General features: G+C 40.7%; 2 protein-coding genes across 3 annotated transcripts; one reads left to right on the top strand and one right to left on the bottom strand.

Annotated features, from left to right (window-relative positions):
* Nucleotides 1-810: 810 nt before the first annotated feature.
* srpk1a (SRSF protein kinase 1a) lies at nucleotides 811-13,361 on the top strand. Of its 2 annotated transcripts, none has more exons than XM_056385203.1 (16): nucleotides 811-929; nucleotides 1,604-1,658; nucleotides 4,983-5,110; nucleotides 5,225-5,333; nucleotides 5,482-5,569; nucleotides 5,802-5,889; nucleotides 6,356-6,462; nucleotides 7,012-7,177; nucleotides 7,267-7,292; nucleotides 7,392-7,617; nucleotides 7,754-8,146; nucleotides 8,341-8,441; nucleotides 8,773-8,880; nucleotides 9,062-9,131; nucleotides 10,304-10,396; nucleotides 11,928-13,361. In XM_056385203.1, exons 1-16 carry the CDS (start codon nucleotides 917-919, stop codon nucleotides 12,110-12,112), a joined length of 1,956 nt encoding a protein of 651 aa, XP_056241178.1. In that variant the 5' UTR covers nucleotides 811-916; the 3' UTR covers nucleotides 12,113-13,361. The 2 variants fall into 2 exon arrangements, with proteins under 2 accessions (XP_056241178.1, XP_056241179.1); XM_056385204.1 differs by lacking the exon at nucleotides 10,304-10,396 and adding an exon at nucleotides 11,487-11,579 and having other exon boundaries at nucleotides 812-929.
* Nucleotides 13,362-13,508: 147 nt separating this feature from the next.
* Nucleotides 13,509-18,253, bottom strand: lhfpl5b (LHFPL tetraspan subfamily member 5b). Its single transcript, XM_056385205.1, has 3 exons — nucleotides 17,674-18,253; nucleotides 14,631-14,867; nucleotides 13,509-13,667 (listed from the first exon to the last, which is right to left on the bottom strand). The coding sequence occupies exons 1-3, from the start codon at nucleotides 18,080-18,082 to the stop codon at nucleotides 13,657-13,659; spliced, it is 657 nt and encodes a 218-aa protein (XP_056241180.1). The 5' UTR covers nucleotides 18,083-18,253; the 3' UTR covers nucleotides 13,509-13,656.
* Between the last annotated feature and the right edge of the window lie 1,034 nt (nucleotides 18,254-19,287).

Raw genomic sequence — 19,287 nt, 5'->3', positions numbered from 1 at the left:
TTACACTGACAGGTGTTTCTATTATTTTGTCCAGTGAGGGAAGACTAAATAACACAATCAACTCTTTGTATAATGCAAAACATTTCAACAGCACCACACACTACATCCTCCAAAATGATCATACAGCTACAGCTGCAGAAAATATGAGCATGGTGGGGACCAAACACCTCCCTGAAAGTTTCAGTGAAAACTGAACATTAAAAACTTCATGAAGGAGGATTTATTGCAGGACTGTTGCATTAGACTGCATTAGTTTTAACTAGGTGCACCTAATAAACTGAGTATATTAGTCATTTGACACAGCAGTTTTTGTTAAATACCTACATTCAGCATGAGACTTATTTAAGTTATTAATGAATTAAATGTTTAATTTGTTCAGTTTATGTCTGATATAATGCATTTGTATGAGGTACCATACATTTGTTTTCGTTCATTTTGTTTCTGCTTGCTTCTGTTGAAGGTTGGGCACCTAAAAATATTCACCAATTGAGCAAAGTGGGCAGCTGCCTAGGGGCCCCAGAACTCCCAGATGCACTGCACGTTGGTTTAGTTTTTGGTAAATTAATTAAATTAAGAATTTGAACCACTTAAGTACAATATCAAGGCAGGCCCTGCAGGTGATTTAGCTCATTTCAGGATCTGTCTTGCAGAGAGGTGGTGTGCTTACATGGTACATCTTTCTAAATAAAGTGGTGTTTACCAAATAAGCATACTAGGGGCCCAACAGCAAACATTAGCACACAGGGGCCTCCCTAACCGTCCATGTAGTCTGCTGCCCGCAGGTCCAGTGCAGTAAAGTCCATGAAGATGTTTTGATGATCAGGTGGAGACCCTGAGCGAAACGAGCCGGTGCGCATGCGTGGAACATTCGATCACTGGTGGTGTAGCTAACGGCTAAGCTACGGGTCCAGCCAACATGGAGAGGAAAGGTAAATCTTTACACCGACACTCCGCATACTGTGTGAGCAGCGTTAGCCCGTGTCTGTGTGTGTTTGTGTGGGTCTACACTGCAGTGGGTGTCACAAATGTAAAGTTTAGCCGAGCTGCATCCATTCAGATGGTGGTTTAATTGAACGCGTCTGTCACGCACTGTTGAGCTGGGGCGAGCTGCGTTAGCTCTCCAGACGTTAGCTTTAGCTTCAATGGGACATGTCAGGATTAGCGAGCTACGTCCAGCTTTCTAGCTCTTTCCGTTTAATACACAAGCTAAAACACCGACAACACTCACCAGCTGGTTCTGTATTAACCGACCAGCTAGCCACCCGAGTGTGTGAGACTACTTCATGCCACACAAACGGTGCAGTCTGGAGATGAACGGTTACCTATGTGGGTAGCTTATTGATGTAACTTAACGTTAGATGGTTTCCAGTATCAAACTGGGTGACAGATGCACCGCAGTTGTGATTTAGATGCTGGTTTTTGCAAACATGATACACCACAGCGCATAATGACATGAGTTTATGAGCTGTAAGGCGAGGTAGTTGTGTCATTTACATCAGACAGTGTAAAATGATGTTGTTTTTTTGTCTTCTGTGTGAGGTGGAGATCAAACGGCAGCTATTGACAAAGGCAAAAATAATGTGTCACTGGTTTCTTCTGACAGTTCTGGCACTGCAGGCGAGGAAGAAGAGGGCGAAAGCAAAGAAGACCAGCAAAAAGTGAGTCTTGACACATGTGTTGTCTCTACATGGTCCCAACATTTAAATGTGAAACTGACAAAAGGTCCTTGGGTGCACGTTTGCACTCATATTTTGGTCTGTGCATGATGCAGAGATGAAGAAGTAAAAGACCTATTAACATAATCTGAGCTGGATCATGAGATTGCACACACAGGGTTGGTTTCTATAGTTTTTTCATAGGGCTCCTGTAAGAGCAGTAGCCATATCCATAAAGCATCGGACAGTCATTTTGATGCAAGTTGTAAGCTGCCTGCATGTACTGTGAAATAAAGTACCAGAGGGCTAAACCCTAGTATCAACATAGTTTATGAATGATTGCATTAAGATAATGCAACAAACAGGGATGAAAATAGACTGTTCCAGCCTTGATCTCCAATACTGATTGTTTTGGTGTACCTAACAATCTACTAATCATGCCATCAGTGGCATCCTCTGGAGTGTTGCATAACAGCCTGTGCTATATTTAAAACGAGAGAATGAAGAAGCCCACATCAGCCCACCGAAGCATGGTGTTTCACTGAAAACAGCACTATTGCAGATAGTCATCTCCTGATAGTGTTATTTTCATGGCTGAAACTTGTATGTCCATCAGGCTTAAGAATTATCTGATACTAACAAACAAGATATAATTTAAAGCAGTACTGTTACATGCCACAGTCATCCTTGCATACTGAGCACCATTTATATAAAGACGAGCAGTAAACACTCAGTCTTCTTGTGGACACAGCGGAGTGAACCGGATATAGCTCTGAATCAGTTGTCAAAATAAATATCGGTTTAATGTAAGATTCTCCGAGGAAACGTGTATCAGAACGACTTAAAAATTAGACCACACACTTGCCTTCACACCGAAAGTAATGAGAACCAAAAGTTGGACCTCTCACTCAAAAGTGCAACCGTGTTTTGTTTTTTTTTCTTCTTGAAATGACTAATTGGAATTGTGTCTGGCTCCGCATTTAAGTAATGATATTCCCTTGGTTCAGCCCTGTCTTCATTCTTCGATAGGTAATGAGCTGTGAGTATGAGAACTGCATATATTCATTATTAGTACCAATTCCGATTGCCTCCTACAAATGTGTTATAATTATTACAAGAATTGCAGTAATTCACGAGTAGCAAATTTATTTTAAATGGAAAAGCCATCATTAGAAAGTCTAAATTCAGTTAAAATAATTCAGTAATTAATTGCAGCTGTTTGTTCTGTCATTGGTGCACAAACATGCTTAAAAGCTTTTTGCTTCGAATAACTGTGTCAGGAATGAATTTGCAGATTATGTGGAAACCAGCAGCCCATTTGTGAGACACTACAGACCAGTTTTGGAATTTATTTGAATGTGATCTCAGCTCTCTTGGCTCCCATAATGATGAGCAGCCTTAATCTCCTCTGCGGAGGAAGTAACATCAGGCTGTTTGGCTTTCAAGTTAATATTAGCAACTGAACTGTTGGCAAACACAGATTATAGGTTGTCATATATATACATACAGAGACCAAATGCTTGTATATAAATATGTTTTTTATTACTACAGAAAATTAGTGTATATGGTTTTCTGTGATTGAGGATGTTCTGAGCTTTCGTTATAAGACCAATACATTTTTGATCTTACACATTGGCTGTCAAATTACCCTGTTGTGCTTGGTTGAAATGCCGGAACCATTATATTTATATTTCACAAAGATTTGAATGACTAAATTAATGAAACCTCAAACGAAGGATAAAAAAGATCTCATTCAAAATGTGAAGTACATTCTCCCTATATATTACCCTAGACCACCCTGTTGTCCTGTGATGCCTGCTTTCTGCTTTGATCATTTTTTAGCTGCTATTATGGTCAAAACATCAGTGAATACAGATGAAAAAAGTCTGCACACAGTGAACCTATAATTTAATATTCATTTCAGGCCGAGCCCATTCTTCATGTGCCACATCCCAGTCATTAATCGTGCACTGACACTTTCTTGTCAATTTTTTTTTTGGGGGGGGGGGGTGTCAAGACTTTTTGTGCAATAAAATATGATGTATGGGTCTAGCATTTCTCTATAATAGTCTACAAAACTTTGAGCTATACTCTTGATATTATTTTATTAAGGTCTTAGTTTTAGTTCAGTCTTCTATGGCTTGTTCTCGTTGGACTTTGTCGCTTCCATCTGACAGCCTGACATAATGACAAAATAATTGCTCTGTAATTGTGGGACACCAGTGGCGCACAGGCTCCTACCCTTATCTTTTTCTTAATGATGATGCATTCTCTTTTTAATTCAGCTGCAGTTTAGCTTTCTTGCCTCTGACCCCAGTGATTTATTATATACCACGTAGTGAAGTCCTGATTCAGCAGTGTTTATATTTTCATACATGATACAGATACACAGCAGACACTTGGCCTAAAATGGACCTGCAGTAAAATTAGTAAAGCCGTTCTTATTCAGACATGTGTGGACAGCTGAATAGCTGGCATTAAGAAATGTCACCTGCAGCAAAGACTTCCTTAAGTGTTTCCTATGCTTTAGTGTCTTTAAGTGTGATATCTGTGGAAGGACGATGGTCAGCGTGGATCTGCTGTGGCAGGAGGGTTTTGATAGGATTTTTCTTCTCATGGCCTGCATGAGCAAGATGTAAAAATACAGATGCTTCTTTCAATAATCAGCAGCACTTAAAAGGCCGAAGGTGTATTTGCTTGCATTGCTTTTTACAGCCTCTATCAAGCTGTTGTTTGTTTGTGTTTATATGTTTAAAAAAAGGTACATATCAATAAAAATCTGCCAAAACCAGCCATGTAGATTAGCTTTGGAAAAACCTGTTTTTGTCTGAGTTTATGTGGAAGTTCAAAGTCATTCAAATGATGGAATGGTGTTTAAAATGTATTTAAATGAATAGTGTAGCTTAAATTCAGTTGGTTAGACCAGGACAGAAACTTACAAAGCTTTCTTTTGGTGACATCGAGGCCGAATCAAGACACAGCAGGTACACCAGAGCTTTCAACTTAATTCCCATGTGACGATTCAAATTAACAACCAGTCACAAGTTCACAGGTTTAAAGATAAGATTTGAGTGTTAGTAAATTGATAGTGTGGAGGCTGATGAAGGTTAACTGTTAACACACTCCTGAAAAGAAGTGAAACATGTCTGTTACCCTTGTGAAACATTTGTTAAATAGGAATGCATTTCTATAATTAAATGACAGGTAATTGGTAAGAGGTGCTGCAAATGTTAATGCTCAAAGGACTTATGTACTCAGGCAAGAAAGAATATGTTAGGGACTGCGTTCTTAATGAAGTCTATAATGGTTGGTGTGCTTGTCCATCAGGCAGCCAGCCAATCCCAGATCTCGACAGCAACCCCAGCTAGAGGCCTCACCCCAGGAGCCCGAGGAACCTGAGGAGATTCTCGGCTCTGATGATGAGGAGCAGGAGGATCCTAATGACTACTGCAAAGGTGAGTCTTGTCTTACTCTATATGTTTACACACACATACACACTTATTGTGGATAACCAGACTGAAACATTTGAGTGTGTTGATTTAGTCGATGTGCATTTTCTTCTGTTCTAGGTGGTTACCACCATGTGAAAGTGGGAGACCTTTACAACGGAAAATACCACGTTATCCGGAAACTGGGCTGGGGACACTTCTCCACCGTGTGGCTCGCCTGGGACATCCAGTATGAGAAACGCTTTACTCCATATTCTTAGTGCACTATTTTGTTTTTGACACCTGAAGTTGGATAACAAAGATGACTCTGAGACTGTTATAGTATGACCTTTTTCGGTGCTTCCTGTTAGCAAACGTCACTTGGTCTGTGGTTGCAGGGTGAAGAGGTTTGTTGCAATGAAGGTGGTGAAGAGTGCAGAGCATTACACAGAGACAGCAGTGGATGAGATCAAACTCCTCAGATCTGTAAGTTGCTGAGCTATGGCTTTCACTTGTTTCCAGTAAAAGTCATGACAGAGTCTACACGCTGTGTGACTGAATGTACAGTACAACTTTCAGCATGTTGGGCATGTGTGTTTAAGCAGTGTTACATGGTTACAGATGAAGAGACATGCCGATCCTCTATTGGTCCGGTCAGATATTGGTAAATTTAAATCCTCACTATTTTGATTGTATTGTTCCCTTTCTTTGTCCTCAGGTAAGAAACTCAGACCCCGATGACCCCAAGCGGGAGATGGTGGTCCAGCTGCTAGATGACTTCAAGATCTCTGGTGTCAATGGAACTCGTATCCTTTACAGCCAAATAATGCAAATTGCTTCCTTGTCTTTCATGACTCAGAGTAGAAAAGAAAGTTTATTAATTCTTAGAAAATACTCTTTCAGGTCAAGAATTATTGGTGTCAAATTTAGCTGGAAAGCAGTGTACAAGTAACAAAGTAGACAGCAGGTGTCGGCTGGACTAAATGGAACCTTTGTATGTCCTAGACAGACCTCCACCTATCACAACACTTTGGCTGCATAAGATCCCGCGAATGCCACAGGGACAGCTATAGCTGTAATACGAGACTCCCTAACAACACTGTAGTGTTTGCACTCTCATGACCTGCCCTCTTTTCAGTATAAATAATGCTACTCCTCGTGTAAGTGAGTGACCACAGGACCTTGACATGTTTAGTAATTCTCTGCTGATGAGTTTTTAGTTTGACTTTTCTTGTATTTCATCGTTACTATCTTGACTGCTGTGATCTTCAGATGTCTGCATGGTTTTTGAGGTGTTGGGGCATCATTTATTAAAGTGGATAATAAAGTCCAATTACCAAGGGTTGCCCCTGCCGTGTGTGAAGAGCATCATAAGACAGGTAACACGGAATTCACAGTTTCGAATGCAGGTGATTCATGGTGAAGGTGCAGTCATTACTTTGCCATGTAGCCTCCAGGCTGTGTGATGGGTGGGAACCAGTCAGGGCAGAGCATGTTGTGATGATTGAAAATACAAACAGTGAGCAAGTCAAACCTGCCTCTTAACATGACAGAATTGTAAAGAGCCAAGGAGCTTTTGTCATGATTGAACGAGGAACTGATTTAGTAATATTGAAATGTATACGCAGACACACATTGCCACTAAGTATTACTCTTTATTTATGCTCGGATAATTGATTTTACATTGTAAATTATTCTAAAGATTTTATTTTTCGTTTGCTTACATTGACTGCATTTCTGTCCCTATGATGTACAAGTGTATCAACCATTTCTTCCATATATTTTAACTGTGAGGAAAACCAAAAGAGACTTAGAGAATACGTTGAAACAGAGACATTGGAATATTAAAAAGTTTGTATTTCAGTTCAGCCCAAATGTTGACAATGTTTGACAGTCAGTTAATCATCTCCCATGCATTCATTTTCTAGGTTCTCCAAGGCCTGGACTACCTGCACACAAAGTGTCAGATCATCCACACAGACATCAAGCCAGAGAACATCCTGATGAGTGTCGATGAGCCTTATGTCCGCAAGCTCGCAGCAGAGGCCACAGAGTGGCAGAGGGCTGGGGCACCTCCTCCCTCTGGTTCAGCAAGTATGAGACACACACACACACACGCGCGCGTTTCACATACATTGATGAGTTTGATAACAGTTTGTACTCATCTCATATTCTCTTTTCAGTAAGCACAGCACCTGCTCCAAAACAGGTACAACCCTTTTCAGTGTAACATACGTTTTAAGCAGTCCCAACAATACGCGGCTGTCAAGGAGAGCTTCCTCTTATTTCCTGTGTTCATCTCTGACAGACAGTAAAAATGTCGAAGAATAAGAAGAAGAAATTAAAAAAGAAGCAGAAGCGTCAGGCGGAGCTGTTGGAAAAGTGCATCCTGGATCTGGAGGAAATGGAAAAGACCACAGAGACAAGAGAGGAGGAAGATGATGAAGACGATGATCCACAGTCTCCAAAGGGACGGGTGTGTGCTCCTCTCAGACAGGTGTCTCTTCAGGAGCTAGGAAATGAGGAAAAAGGGGGTAAGAAGTCAACAAGTATATGTGCTTTACTTTTATTACTGTTGTGGTGTTAATACAGTGATAAAATTCCTGGTATGAGTTATTTAAAAAAAGAAAAAAAAAAGAATTGTCACCTTTCCTGTTCTTACACTGGCAGAGAGCAGTGTGCTTGCAGACCTCATGAGGGTGGGACCAGAGGGGCTGTCGGAGGTGAACTGTAATGGCCATGTAGAGGTGGAGCAGAGACAGTCCCAGTGGACGGACGAAGACCAACACAATGGCAATTCAGAGCCCTCGGAGAAATGTGTCAGTCAGGAGGAACAACAACACAAGGAGTTTCCTGTCCAGACCATCCCCAACGGTGTGGACTTTGCCGATCTCCACGAGCTGGACACTGAGACTGAAGGCAGGGGCGCTCACGGCAGCGGAGTTACTGAACGACACCTTCCTGCTGGGCTGGAAGAAGGAGAGCTGGAGCAAAGCCTTTTGCAGGAGGAGGGAGAGGATGGGCCTGACTATGAATATAGAACCCAGGAAAGCCTGAGAAACGGTCAGTCAGTCAAAACCAGCAAATCTACAAACTGCAAAAAGGTTTTGTCTGAACTGTTTGCTCTGGCTGGGCTGCTTTGAAAGTTTAATTAAGGCTCAGCCATGTGAACTTTGAAATATTGATTGTCAAACTTTTTGTTTATGAGATTTTCAGCCCATCCTTATCTGTCTGTCTCTCTCTCTGCTCCAATGCAGGGAAGCTAACAGCAGGATCCCTGCTAGTTAACCCCCTTGAGCCACTCAATGCAGACAAGATCAAGGTCAAGATTGCAGACTTGGGAAATGCCTGCTGGGTGGTGAGTAGTCTGCTAATGACCTGAGGGATTTCCTGATTAGGGATGAAGCCTTGCTGCAAGGGACACATCCAGTGTCATCTTGATACCAAAATAGAAATACTTCAATCTCCTATCTCCTTTGTTTTTATATGGTATATTGTTTGTTTTGATGTAAAATGGCAGGTGCAGTTTGGCACAGTTTGGCACAGTTCTCTAGATTCTCCGTGCATTTATAGTTCTTGTGTATACTGTGCTTCTCCCATTATAACAGGATGCAGTCTCTTAGCTGTGTTACATAGCCATGTTATAGAATCTTATTATTTGTTTCTTCTCCTTTGTTTCCCTCTCTCAGCACAAGCACTTTACAGAAGATATACAGACACGGCAGTACCGGTCCTTAGAGGTGCTCATTGGTGCTGGATACAGCACACCGGCTGATATATGGAGCACAGCCTGCATGGTGAGAGATTGCGACGACAATCAACTTGCATTGTATCAAAACCTAAGAAAAAATTATAGTCCAATGTACGTTTAAGACTTCATTAGCATTATGAGAGTGTAGAAAGTGGTGGGAGGAAGTTAACATTTTCCTTCATACAATGTCTTTTCCTGTGTTGATGATGATTGTCTTGTCTCCTCAGGCCTTTGAGCTCGCCACAGGGGACTACTTGTTTGAACCACATTCTGGGGAAGATTATTCCAGGGATGAAGGTATTGCTGGGATTTCTTCCTCCTGTCCATTTTCCGTTTTATCCTGTTATAATTCCGCAGCATTAATCCTAAGTGCTATATTTAGTAGTGTTTCTGAAATATGTGCGTCACTGGTAAGAGGGTTTTAGCACTGTAGGTAACTTTTAACAGTTGCTAGTGTGAAAAGCTTCATGATGTTTGTCTTGTTATATTGGAGCTTTATTGTCATCGTGAATTATTTAAACGATTAAATACATATACTAAGAGTTTCACAGTGAGCATGGCAAGTAGGGATCTTCACTGCACATTAATGTGCAGTTTGCACAGTAAGTTGCAGTGCACTCTGCTTTCAATTTCACAGCGTTAACACTTAAATGAGGTACTCCATTACAGTGATTTCAAATGGTCTCAAATTTGGAAGATATGCAGATGTGAATCATGTGATGATGAGTACCAATATTCCTGTGTTTATGTCCTCTCTAACACCTCAAAACCACATTTTCTGGCGCACTGGAGACGGGGCCATCACTTCATTTCCTCACTCGCCTTTCTTCATCTCCTCATCACTCACTCTCCACGCTTCCTTGTTCTCCTCTTTACGCTTGCTTTATGTTAATGTTGGCTTGCTGCATAGCTTGAGGTGTCTGTACTGACTTGACTCTGCTGCGGCAGGTCAGGTATGTGCTGAGATTCAACCTTTAGTTCACTGGCTCGTGTCCTGCAGCTGTGAATCGAGTTTTCACCTACAGCACATATAAGCATGAGTCTGTTGCTTACTGTTCTACCACTGCTTTTCACCGTTGTGTGGCGGTCTTTGATTGGGTATTTTACTCATCCTGTATTGAGACTCCAGTACATGCTGTACACATTTTAGTGCGATTGGCTTTTTCTCGGCCGTGCTTTAAGCTTCATTTTCAGTCAGACTCAGTTTGTTTTCATGTATGAAACCGAATGGCCAACATGTGTTGAAATGTTTGTAAATGTGAAAAAAATAATACAGGCTTCCCATACCTGTGCTTTTTGTCATACTAGGCTGTCATCATCCATTGTTTCTAATACATTGTTCCACATGACTGTTTGCCATCCCCTCTCCTATCTCCCCTCCCATTTGCCATCTCCTCTCCTTTGTCCAAAACGGTTTCTCCGTGATTTCCCTTTCTTCCCTCTCCTCCTCTGATGTGCCTCATTTCCAGACCATCTTGCTCTCATGATTGAGTTGCTCGGTAAAATCCCTCGTCACTATGCTCTGAGTGGGAAATACTCACAGGAATACTTCACCAAGAGAGGTATGCCACCCCTCTGTCTGTGGCCCGCTGTGGGAACAGTGGTGGACGGCTGGGAGAAGGGTCAAGGTTTCCATCGGCGCATTCAGATCTGCTGTTGGTGTGTGCAGGCTAGTGGACAAAATAGTCAGTGCAGACCAATAAATGTCTTTTACTTTGAACAGTGCCATCAGACATTGATTCGAGTGTCAGTAGTTCTGCCAAAGATTGCCTGGCAGAGGTACATTCAGTACCTCTTCAGTTGTAGCCAGAGGACTTGGCTGGATACTTGACACTATTGATCCCTGTTGGGAGAACTTCTCTTGACTTTATTCCTCCACAGGGGAGTTTGAGTGTAAGAGCCACAGGAGTGGTGTGATAAACGAATTTTATCAAATACATTTAACTTTATCTGATAGAAATATTAAGTCACAGAAAAATGGTTGAACTTTGTTGCATTACAGGTCTAAAGTTTCAGATTATAAAATGTTTTTAGTGACGTCAAAAAATGCAAGTGTTCGTACGTATTTCAACATTATGATATGTATCTCACACCCTGGGAGAAATGTCTCATCCATAAGGGGTCCCAGGCTCAGGAGTCGGTCGGCATTCAGTGTCACGCTCAAGAACATGTGTGGAAGGCAGATGTTGCTGGGCCCATTAATGATTCTGTAAAAATGAGGATGAAGCTGTGATATCAATGGCTTCAACAGATTTAAATAACAGATAAAACATTTCTTTTAACTTGATGGGAGAAGCTGAATTTTTTTGCTTTGAAGTATATGAACAGGTGCCTCACTTGACGGCTGACCGCAGAGCACATCTGCATTGGGAATATGTGTCCCGTCCCCTGTCTGCTGTTGATTCTTGACAGAAGAACCTTCCAGCTCGTGTAATGTCTGATGGTCATGTTCGATACCTTGATTTCTAACCGTCGGTCTGTGCACGCCGACCTCCGCAACAATCTGGCCCATGTGTGCGAACCATCAGCCTGACCCTGCTCTTCCCCAGCCCTCCATCCACACACCCAGAGCTGGGCCTGTGACTGGGACACTGTCTGATGAATCTGTTGTTTGTCTTGTCTGTCTTTCCTTCTCCTTTTACTGCCGTGTAGACCATATAGCGCTGATCATTGAGCTGCTGGGGAGTGTCCCACGCAAACTAATAATGACCGGCAAATATTCCAAGGATTTTTTCACCAAGAAAGGTAAAACAAAAAGTGCCAGAGTCAAGGTTGGATGTCTTGAGAGTGAGAGTTTCCTGTCCCTAGGATCATACTCTAGTGTTGTGTATAACTTTTGTTATTTTAAATTCTATTGGTAAAAACCTTTTAAAACATTGAATGGAACAAAAGAAATTCCAGTTTGGAAGACACACTTACAGTTAAAAAGATATAATATTTCCTATATGTAATATCAAGATATTAAGACTGCTTGATGTTTCATAGACTTTACTATCTTGTTGCAGAGAGTTCATGTTGTAAAGTGTCGTGTTTTGTTCCTGCATGGCTCTGATACAGCGTTGTGTGTGTGTGTGTGTGTGTGTGTGTGTGCAGGGGATTTGAAACACATCACAAAGCTGAAGCCGTGGGGACTGCTGGAGGTGCTCATCGACAAGTACGAGTGGCCCCGTGAAGAAGCCGAGTGCTTCACTGACTTCCTGATTCCCATGTTGGAGCTGATCCCTGAAAAGAGAGCCACAGCCGCAGAGTGCTTGCGCCACCCATGGCTCGCCCTCTAGTGGAGTCTTCCAGCCCTTGCACCTCCCCTCCCTCTCACTTTCTCCAGAGACTGCAACAGATCACTTTCCAGTTTGGGCATATCAGATGAATATTTATTTCTCTTTTTGTTTCTTTTTTGTTTGTTTTTTTGGATTTCTTATGTTCTTGTTATTGAGCTAATGCTTCTGTGTATGTTTGCTTTGTATTCGTTGGTTCTTCTCTCGGTGTGATGACGTCAGGAATCCAGTGGATTGTATTTCTTTGTGGTTATGTTGGCTCCAACTGCTGTGCTCCGTTCACCCATCCAACCAAGCAAACCTGTTATTGTACTGCTAGTGACTCATCCTTGTTTGTTACACTCCTGCACTAAAACCCAAACAAACCAAGGATATGTAGCCTTTATTGGTCATTTATGTCCCCTTTAAAAAGGACTCGCTCTCACTTTCTTCATACGTTTTCATTAGTGCTGTGTTCTTTTTTTTTTTTCTTTTTTTTTTTTAAAAGAATTACTTTATCTTATATTACACCTGTAAGGTATGCATTTTGTATTTGTAAAGTAGGGATAGGAAGTTGCACACTGGGCTGACATTTACACTGACTGTGGTAATGTTAACAGCATTTCTCCAGACAGGCTCTAGTTTCTGACTGAGACGTTCACTGTCTGATAAAGTAGGTCATATTGTTTAGCCATAACAAATCCGTTATCACCTGGTATGTAGTGTGGTTAGTGAATTATAATAAATGAGATCTTTCATTCTCATGGGAGGCTGGTATTCTCATACACCCATTACAGTTGAGGAATATAGTGTTTTAAAGATTTCAACAAGACCACATTTTAAGCCCAATTTAAAGGAAAAAAGAAGTGAAAATTAACTGTATATATCTGTACCAAAGAGTTTGCCTTTATGTATATTACAGTTATGTACAGTTTCTAACAAATCTTATATCTTAGCTAAAATTATTTAGCTGGGTAGCTGTGTTTTAATAAAAGCGTATGGATGATGTGTTCGAGTTCAGTTGTATGTATGGCCAACTGTTCAATAATGTCAATGTTTTTACCATAGAGATGGTGAGATCTGATGTTATGTAATGGTGTCTCAAAATCGATCATTTCAAAGTAACCTATGTATCTGTTGAGGCCTAGGTATAAACAAAATTTACATCATTCAAGAGTATAGACTTTGTGTGAGCTGTCAACTTTACAAGACTGTAAAACAAACACAAAATAAACACACCATACAATAAAACAGATGTTCATACGATACAAAATGACTGTGTCAGGCTTGTTTTTCTGAGTTTATTAGCTATTTGACATATAGACGTATAGAAGCTAACTGCAATAGGATATTATTCTTGGGTTTATGAAGCAGTAAAAGACTACAAAATTCCAATTAACCAAACGTATATCACTATGACTTAAAAACATAAAAGAGAAAACAAAAAAAAAAAGGCAAGAAATATGAAGAGTTTGATCTGCGTCATGGAATTTCAAGTTGCTTGTCTTGAACCTTGAATGTCGTCGAAGTGGACCTGAATCACACTGTTCCTGTGGTCCGTGTGCCCATCAAGGGTTTTCTGTAAAAGAGTAAAATATGCTCTTATAGATATCTGTATCTTCTGGATTTAAGATGCTAGGTCTTTGCTGGCTCCTAACCGTCATCATACCGAAGTTACACTAAAGGGAGAAGATCAATGATTTACAAAGAAAGCAGGAGTATTTTATAATGACGAACATGCAGCTTAGACTTAATGAGCGGATGTTTTGGCTTGTAGCTTCTAAAGATTAAGTAAATAAAAATTTCAATAAAACTGAATTGAAATAATCCATACAAAATTGTCTGTAGGCCCAATTCTTACATAATCCAATTCTTCAGCAATACACATTAAATGTTATAAAGTAAATTTTCACCGCTTCTAAAAAGTAGATCTCACAAAAGACCACATGATAAACAAAAAAAACAACTACCCAGCTAACTGTGGGATGATTATCGATGTCAGTATTAACATGTCCAGCTGAGCTAAGATTGAGTATACACTGTAAATAAGTGCAAAAACCCCAAAAAACAAACATATTCTCTCTTGGTTTGCAGTTAGACATTAGTTAGAGTTTTGAATATCTACAACTTTAATGACAACTGCACAAATCCCACCTGATGAGGATCATGTGATTTGATCAAAAGCTCCAAAATAGCCACTTAATGGACCTTGAGGTTGTATTGTTTTGTCAATTGCTGTTTCCAAGGTCAAGAATGACGTTTGAAGCTTAAAAGCCTTTTTTTTATTCTCAAACCTCTGATATGATTTGTAGGTTTGAAGGTTGTTAAGCTGCTTCAGTTTCACAGTCCTGGTATTGTTCATGCTTGACTCCCTGTCACACACCTCTGCTTTTCCATCCTGTGACAATATGGCCAACGCCTGCCGTAACAAATCCTACAGCCAGCATTCATACTCTCCGTACCAAGCTCAAGAGCAGAGATGTTTGCTTCCCGGCTTTTGTTCCGTACCTTCAGACTTCACCTGTTTTGCATTAACACTCACCTGTTCCCTCCACCTCAAAGTCATCCGGCAGCAGTTTGTCCTGCCGGTTGCCGAGAGTGAAGGACAGTAATGCCAGGAGGAGGGCGTCCAGGATGCTGATGATAGCCAGGATGTAGGCCCAGCGCACCGTGCAGTTCCCCAGGTTGTACTTATCCGTCCTCTGGCCACACATCCTCTTCACCTCAGGAGCGTCCCAGCCGTCCGGGTAGATCATGCAGCCCATCACCATCAACGCGGCTGTGGTGGAGGGAGGACACAGAAATGGCAATTGCATAATGTGGTAATTAAACCTTCTGTGCTCTTACTCTCTACTCTACTATGAGGGAGGTTTTTTTTTTGGTGTCCCAACTGCAGGATACAGCATGATAATAAAGTGCCAAAGGTATTTTCATTTTATGTCACTTTATACATTTTTACTTCATACACAGCTACATTTACTTGAAAGATATAGTAAGTGGTTACTGTACATTAAAATGAACATTTTACATTTTGAAAAAAGCTTAGAAAATAAAACACAGTAAGGTTAAAATATTGGTTCCCAAAACTTGAGACCCTTCACAAAAAACTGAGCAGCTGTAGCTCCTCATCAAAACATTTCTATGGTTTGCTAGCAGTTCAAACAAAGTGGCATTTCTCCTCTAAACTTCTCAGGTCTTTTCATTTAGATAACAGTTTGAGGCCCAAATAGACCTCAGATTGTTCCAAACGTCACAAAAATGCGAAGATATAAATAAATGTGTGTCACAGCACCTTGTTTTTTCTTCGTTCCTACCTCATTAATCATCTAGTAACCCCGTTAGATTTATCTTGTGACCCTTTGGAAGTGCCTGGGCCCGGTTGCACAAAACACCTTAAATTTTCTACTTAAGTATGACACTTAATGTTTAATTTCTCCTGAGCTGAGGGGGTTACCGAAGGGTGTTGCACAGAATCTCTTAAAATGTTTCCTTTATTGAGGAAAAGGTTAAGTAATTTACAGCAATGAAAGAGATTTTTACAGCGGTAAAATTCTACCGTTTCCATGGAGACTGTTTGTGTGCTGGCATTAGCTTGTGATGCCTGTTGTCAATTTTGGGAAGACAGTAACAGTAAAGAAGTACGCTGCCATCTCAGCTATCAGAGCAATCATTACGCTGTGGAAAGAAGAGGATCCAACTCTAGACGGGAGGACAAATCATAAACTGACTGACTACCTGTAATTCCTCATCGTTAAGGGGTTCCACTGGGTTCCACTGGGTTCCACTGGGTTCTCCCACTCTTCTTGGGATCGGTTCATTTTCTTCATTTATCACCATAAACTCATTCATGTTACAGTTCAGATAGAGTCAGAGGTACCTTTAGTTTTTTCCTTATTTTGGTTGCTATGGTCTTTTGTTCAATTGTTTAACAGATTTTAAGTGACTTCTTAAGTAAGATAAGTAGAAAACCTTAAATACTTCAACATTTTAATTGTTGTTTTATGCAACTGTTTTTATTTTAAGGAAACCTTAACTCAGACTTTAAGGAACATCTTAACTTAAGGTGTTTTGTGCAACCAGCCCCAGATCCTTAGGTTGGGAACCACTGGGCTAAACTACCTGACTATATCTAAAGTAGATGATTTAGCTCCACCTCCTGCAGCTACATCACTAAAATGCTGTTGCTGCATCAGTATTAACAATCTAATTTCATCCATAAAGAGCTGTCAGTCACACACAACACAGGATTTTAACTTGTAATGTAATAATTTGACATTGTTGCATTATCTGAGTACCTCTTCTACCACAGGTTATATAGGCCTTTGTCATGTACAACTATATATGGCTAATTTCCTTGGCCCTAGTATGTTTCAGGTGCAAGTTTAGATCAGTTAACAACACAGCAACACCTGATCTTGTTACATGTAACCAATCCACCATCAGAGGTGTCAGAGTCTGGGTGGAAACTGGATCCTTTATTGGCTTCCACTGTGAAGAACAGCGCATCAAGAACAAAGACACACATCGCACCTGAAACCAGAGAGGTGCGAAGGCGGCTCACAACAGCATGAGTTTATCACCTCAGTTTATCACAAGCACAGGTCTCACTCATCCCTCAGAGTTTTTTACGTTAAGATGCAGAACTTTGGTAAAGATTCAAAAGATCTTTTTGCAGGATGTGTGCTTTCATGACCAAATGTAAAGAAGAATAATTTGGATAATTACATGCTGATGCTAAAACAGAATATAAGGTTTTTTTAAGAAGCAGAAGTCTCCCCAGATGGTAACCCTTGAACCTAGTTAAGATTTTAACCCTAACTCATGAAAACAGACTCATTTCAAACCTCCAATTTAAACTCATTGTACAGAATGTCTTTATGACACTAAAAAAATAAACCTAATTAAAAGAATACCAGAATATTAATAGTATGATGATCGTTTAGGGATTCCTATTAGAGATTTTAGTGTGATTTTCTTTTGAGGAATTGATTCAAAATGAAGGTCAAGCAGATAAACCAATTTGCAATTGATTTAATTTAGATGAGTTTAGATGCTTCTCATTTCATGCTGCCTTCAGGGAGCGGGGAAATCAAAATCCCACTTGATATCCAGCTTCACAGTAAAGCAGCATCGTATAGATTTGTCACTCAGCTTCACCGGGTTGAAAGCTTTTTTAGTCAAATGAAATGTGACCTGAAACTATGAATTATACAAAATTATGTATTTGGTTAAACAGAATGAACCATTTCATAGTGTATATTCTTCTTCTTCTTCTTCTTCTTCCTCTTATTATTATTATTATCATTATTGATGCACATGATGGACATGTAAGCAGCATTTTAATGTAGCTGGTGGAGTTAGTTTTAGCTGCTTTAAGGTATTTTAATAGGTAACTATGCATCTGATTTTAAACATGGGTCATATATAAACAACTAACTAGTAACTTATACTGTCACATAAATATAGTCCAGTATAAAGTACAGTATTAACCTCTGAAATGTAATGTAGTAGAGGTATAAAGAAACATAAATTGGAGGTGTACATAAGTAGGCTGGAGTAACTGTAGCTTCACACCTCTCCCTCACCCGAGGCCAGCTGCATCCAGGCGCAGATCCTGTAGACGTTCCCGGCGTTGCAGAAGAAGAACAAGCTGAAACAGACCATGGTGCCAACAATCAGCAGCATGGAGGTCCCCACGAAGAACATGGCGGTCCTGAAGGCCGGAGAGGGGATGGAGCTGAAGTCCAGCACGCTGCCCTTACAGATGAGCTCCGAGGTCAGCGCGTTGCCGATGCAGTAGTGGAAGAGGCCGAAGTATCCGGCCTGCGGGGTGTTGACGCTGTCCCCGATCCAGAAGGGCTGGATGAAGACCACCACGGTGATGATGACGAAGCAGATGGTGAACACGGCCCACATGACGCCGATGGCGCGGGAGTTTCTCACATAGTTGGTGTGGTAGATTTTGGCGGCCTCCTGGGCTGGAAGCAGATCCATAGCGAGCAGAGAAAAAAAGTTTGTGTCGGATTTTACAGCTTTTCTGAAAAAGATCTCTCTTTAGTAAAACTGTGAAATGTTTTGATGTTGTTCTCAATCCATATGTCCCGAGTCTTTACTCAAACAGACACACACAGAGACACACACACCTGTTGCGGCTGTGGCTGCTCCGCGCTGAAAGAGGTGGCTCAGGATTCAGCACCCTGGACAGCACCTTACCTTGACACGTGGCTCTGACGTCAGACGTGGACAGGTGCAGAACAGTGTGTTGGCCCATTTTCTTTTCAACGACGAATTTAAATTTCAATTTAATATATTATCAGAGGAGGAGGAAGTACACAGCTTCATTACTGGAGTTACACTACAGACCCTCTCGGTCAAACATGACTCCAATACAAGTGAAAGTTCTTCAGTCAGATTTTTACTTGAGTTAAAGTTAAAGTACTGGAGTACTTGATTTTAAAAACATTGTTGTACACATTTACAGAACCTAATGACTCTGAAACAACCCACTGACTGATCAACGAAAGGAGACATTGTTTCATTTTGTTTTTAGTCAGTGATGAAGTTTGGTCGTGGTAAACGCAGCAAACATTTCAAACTAGATGAATCTTTCTTTATTTCTAAAGCTTCAAACACAGACCTCAGATCAGACGATGGTCTCTGGTGAAGAATCTTCTGCCTCATCTTTATCTAACGTCGCCATCGTTAGGACGCTGACAGGTTCAAACATGACTGACAGTGGAGGAGTTGGCTGTGATGGATTTTTCTCCTGTGATGAACACAGTGTATGGTCTATCACATTTTCAAAATGAAAGAAAATTAATTCCTCTGACTAAAAGCTCTGCTTCAAAGTAAGAATACTTCATAGAAATCTAGTGGAGTCAAAAGTTCAATGTTTTGTGTTTTAGGTGTAGTGGAGTAAAAATCACAAAAAAATGTATTTAAGTACAGGACTCAAGTAAATGTACTTTGTTACCGTCCACCCCTGTATATTCTATACATAACTTAATGGAATGAAGGAGCAGCTGGATCAAAGTCATCCAACCTGCTGGTCAGCTGTGAATGAAACCCTTAAAAACCCCTTTGACCCAGCATGAGCAATCCAACAGTGTGTTCATAGTACACCAAGCAACCCAGAATTATGAACCAGCACAACCAGAAACAACACAGCACCTTTGTCTGTGTAGGCCTACAGTTTTGCA

The sequence above is a fragment of the Seriola aureovittata genome, chromosome 9, assembly GCF_021018895.1.
Source record: "Seriola aureovittata isolate HTS-2021-v1 ecotype China chromosome 9, ASM2101889v1, whole genome shotgun sequence".
NCBI lineage: Eukaryota > Metazoa > Chordata > Actinopteri > Carangiformes > Carangidae > Seriola > Seriola aureovittata.
Note: the sequence above shows the minus strand (reverse complement) of the source record. Positions and strands in the feature narration are given on the sequence as shown.